A 4,003-nucleotide genomic window follows, 5' to 3' on the forward strand; every position below is an offset into this window, starting at 1 on the left:
TGGCCTACACCCTGCAACTCCCTACCTCCAGCGCCACTCTCCAAAGACAGGAATTCTGCCACCTGCACCACTCAGGGGTTTTTGAGACTTCACTGGGAACCACACTTTCCCCCAGCTAATGATGGTGCTCTGTACTCAGAAAAGTTTTGCACCAGACTCTGCCCTACCAAAGGAGGTAGGGAGCCTGGGCTAAGAGAGCTCATGACAAGGACATGCATTTTCTCACTGTCTGCCAGGTGCAGCCTGGTGGTGCTCTGTGTGGGGGTGAGGTGTACATTCTGGGTGGAGCTGAAGATTGAGGTACAGCCACTGTGGAAGGACAAGGAGGAGTCTCAGCTACCTGCGGTCATGTCTGCTTGCCTGAGATTTACTCCATCTGCAGAATAATATATGAACAGGATGCAAATATCTATCTTTAAAGATCAAAGTACCCAGCCTCAGGAGGCATATCAAGCAACAGCAGCAGCATTTTACTTCCAGCCTTCCTGATCCTCAGACCAATAAGTGCCCACTCATCTCACTCATCCCCACCAACCCTGCTTACATGGCCCTGGGTGACCAGGAGAAGGGCTGGCCACGGATGCTGCCACACAAGACAAGGTGTACTGGTTTTCTGTAAAAGGATCAGGAACTTAGTGACCAGACACAGCAACAGCACACACGTTCAGTCCCATGTTGTTCATGGAGCCTTCATGGCCACTCCAGCTTCACATGGAGAAACTAAGGCACAGCCTCACATTGTTTTTCAGGTTCAAAAATATATATTTTTTTCCTATTTATCTATGGTGTTCACATGTCCAGGATCCAAAATGGGACACATGGCCTAACCATAGGGTTTTCTACCCAGGTTCATGATTTTGTAAAATAAAACAAGAGATGGCATTTGAAGTGGAGATTGTCACTGGTAGCACTTCTGGGCATGCAGGTTAGCCCAGGATAGATAAAGGGGACTCTGCAGGCCCTGTGGCTTGAGTTCCATACACTGGGACTGAGGGCTGTTGGCCAGACACAGGGATCTTTCTGCTGGTGCTCTTGTTCCTGTTCCTCCTATTGGAACCCTGTTCCTGGTCCTCCTCCTGCAGAACCAGGCAGTGCAGACCTGGGCCTTTGAGCCCTTCCTCCTGGCCTGTGTAAGGGCCAGATCTGACTGCAGTGAATACCTGCAGTGCCCCAATTTCTGTCCTGGGGGCTTGCCTTCCACAAACCTAGGGGCAAGTTCTACCCCAATTTCACAGATAAGAAACAAGACTGAGTTTCAATGATTTATCCAATGTCTTAACCCCAAGTCCAGGATCCATCTGATACATAAGCAAAGCCAGCAGACCTGGATGTTGTCCAGGGGTGAGATAGAGATAGTGTGTACTTACCTTTCAAGCCTGGCTTGAGGCTGCAATCTAAAGAAGGTGGCTGGATCTCGCTTCTTCTGACAAGGACTTTGTGTGAAGGAAGGGCTGCACATGGGCAGCTAAGAGAGTAAAAGTGGTCACTTTCTGGGCTCCTGGGGTTATGGACATGCTGGGCATTCAAATGTGCTCCCCCCATGGCAAGTAGGGTGAAAGGACCTGTGCATAGGGGCAGGTAGTCATCTTCAGAATGAGCCTCATTCAGATGGTGCACAACTGCTCTTGCTGGCTAGGGACAGGGCAGTGAAAGAAACAGCCATCACTGACCAGAAGAAAGAAGTGAAAATCTGCATTCATGTCAAGATAACCACCACTAGGTTGGCCACATTATGACTGTGGAGACTGTGGACTTCAGGCAGGAAGGCAAATTGGGAATGGGCAGCAGCGAGGTGAATGGATCTCTTCCGGTTTTCCTGGGACACACCAAGCATCAGTGGTAAGTCTAGTGTAAAATGCTCCTAGTGGATGGGTCCACCCAGGCCAAAGGCCTGATGGGCATGGAAAGCCCGGCCTGCAGACTGCATGGGCTGGATGTGCTCCAGCTTCACCAAACAGGTGAGCTGCTAAGAGCTGATCAGAGGAAGTGACACATGGATAGTCCTGGCCCTGAAGGTGAGCCTGGGGATATGGTTTTGGCCCAGAAGATTTCAGGGTAGGACACATCTGCAGTGGAGGTGAGCAGCTCAGCTGCCTTCTCAGTCCTGGCATCCACAGTGAGGCACACTTCTCAGTTGCTTCTAAGTTGCATGTCACAGTCCTCAATGCACCAATCTGATTGCTGACATTTTGGGAGCCATCAGAGTCTTCCCCACAGCCTGGGCTCTTGCACGGAAGTTATTGTCCTCTCCCACCTGACATGTCCCTCACTGTACCATTCCTCTTCTAGAAGAGACTCTGGAGGTGAGTCTGCTGAATGGGAGACTGTGGGAAGTAGTGATGGTGAATCAAGGTATAGGATTACCTTGTGGTTGTGGTGTGCTTTCACTGTGATTCCCCTGTGCAAATGTATAGGGTTAAATTTCCCCAGTCGCTATGGCATGTTCTCTCTGGGAAAATGTCCAGAGCTGTCAATTTTAACCTTGAGTCACAGATGCTGTCTCCTAAGAATAGAACATTCTGAAAATATTAAGTTAACCATAATGTCTCACCCATGTTGTGACCTTCAAGCCTGGATGCTTTCCATAAACATTCTCACAAATAACCTCTTGATGATAAAGTCTATTTGAGAAACATGTGGAGCCACCTCTGGGTCAATGTTCCTCCATCAGAGGACAGTACCTACCTGATCCCACCTTGCCCTCTAAGTGTTTATTTTTCTTAATCCTCTATCACCCATTGTCTGTTTCTAAATTAATGGTCAGGCAGGTCATGACAGAAGACCCCACCGAGCATTCCCCTTTCTGCTCACTAGATGAGTCAGGGAGCCTGTGCCCCAGTCCACCTCAGCACATTAATTTCTTCCAAAGTATGGACCCTGCACTGACCTGGGGTCCTGAACTGAGATAAGCCCAGGTAGCATCCTGTGATTACTGGGGATTTGCTGATACCTTATAGGGTGTGGCCTTACACCTGTCCAAGCATTCTGCTGAGCCAATCAAAATGTACTCACCTGGAGAAAGCTGGCTCCAAGGCTCCTGGACTCAGCAGAGGGTCCTACACTCTCTGTGCCACTCTGGGAGTCCTTGAGGGTATCAGGGAAGGAAGCTGTAACAGAGAAAGTAAATCACATGTGGCCCCACATGGTCCTGCATGGACATGCCCCATGTCCTCCCCAGTCACTCTTGGACTTATTAGCCCTCCAGACAACACAAGCCCTGATTTCTCAACAGAGGATTCACTTCTGACACATCCTGACCAAGCACAGAGAGCTTGGAAGTTCCTCCTGGGTATGGGGTACAAGCCCCAGGAGGCATCTGCAGAATTCCCTTGACTTGTACACTCACTCCCTCTGCTCCCATCTCACCCCACTGTCCTGCTCACCCAGAGTGACACAACACTGTTGTCAATTCCAGGATGAGGACTTTGCAGCCTCCAGAAGCCACATTGAAAACATGGGCACTGGTTTATATTTGTGGATTTTAACTTCCCAGCTGGAGGTGAGCTATGGTAGTGAGGAGCATGATTCCCAACATCTGTGCCTCAGATGATGAGCATAGAGCTCCAAACCAGATGGGAGGGCCTTGGGGTTGAGTCATCTCTGAGTAAATCTTCTAATCCCAAGCATCATATGAAATGGAGATACAGCTCTGCACTGAAAAACTTCCATAAGTTGCATCATGGGTGAGAGGAGGCTGTGCAGGTTCTGGGGTGGAGGACCAATGGGAAGGAATGAGAATGTTTCTTGCATCAAGCAGATGAGGTACACACAGTGCTGAAATGCACTCAAGGAAATTCAGTGACAGTGCAAGGACAGACTTCAAGTGAAATTTCATTCAACCACAAACATTCTAAGTGTGCCTTAGAATATCATGTTACTTTCTCATTTTGTTTTAGTAGTCTGTTAGTACCTCTAGGTTTGGCTGCGATTTGGACTGAGGTAGATTTCCCTTTAAGTCCTTAGTTTGATGTGTAAAATACTACGATTTGAGCCACAATGAATC

At 48.7% G+C, this 4,003-nt stretch overlaps 1 protein-coding gene across 2 annotated transcripts; it reads right to left on the reverse strand.

Moving 5' to 3' along the window:
• Nucleotides 1-692: 692 nt before the first annotated feature.
• LOC306646616 (GRB2-associated-binding protein 2-like) lies at nt 693-3,540 on the reverse strand. Of its 2 annotated transcripts, XM_079115253.1 has the most exons (4): nt 3,259-3,540; nt 3,013-3,107; nt 1,368-1,632; nt 693-1,126 (listed from the first exon to the last, which is right to left on the reverse strand). In XM_079115253.1, exons 1-4 carry the CDS (start codon nt 3,359-3,361, stop codon nt 927-929), a joined length of 663 nt encoding a protein of 220 aa, XP_078971379.1. In that variant the 5' UTR covers nt 3,362-3,540; the 3' UTR covers nt 693-926. The 2 variants fall into 2 exon arrangements, 1 of the variants encoding a protein (XP_078971379.1); XR_013759896.1 differs by having other exon boundaries at nt 693-1,465; nt 3,013-3,540.
• Between the last annotated feature and the right edge of the window lie 463 nt (nt 3,541-4,003).

This window comes from Sciurus vulgaris (assembly GCF_902686455.1).
Source record: "Sciurus vulgaris genome assembly, chromosome: 16".
Classification (NCBI taxonomy): Eukaryota; Metazoa; Chordata; class Mammalia; order Rodentia; family Sciuridae; genus Sciurus; species Sciurus vulgaris.

Excerpts from the sequence above, each read along its gene's own strand:
- LOC306646616 (XM_079115253.1), bottom strand. The coding sequence starts at position 3,361 with ATGGGAGCAGAGGGAGTGAGTGTACAAGTCAAGGGAATTCTGCAGATG. Across the intron at positions 3,108-3,258 it reads TTCCAAGCTCTCTGTGCTTG|CTTCCTTCCCTGATACCCTC; the intron begins GTCAGGATGTGT and ends TCTCTGTTACAG. Across the intron at positions 1,127-1,367 it reads CCTCAAGCCAGGCTTGAAAG|GCCAGGAGGAAGGGCTCAAA; the intron begins GTAAGTACACAC and ends GCCCTTACACAG.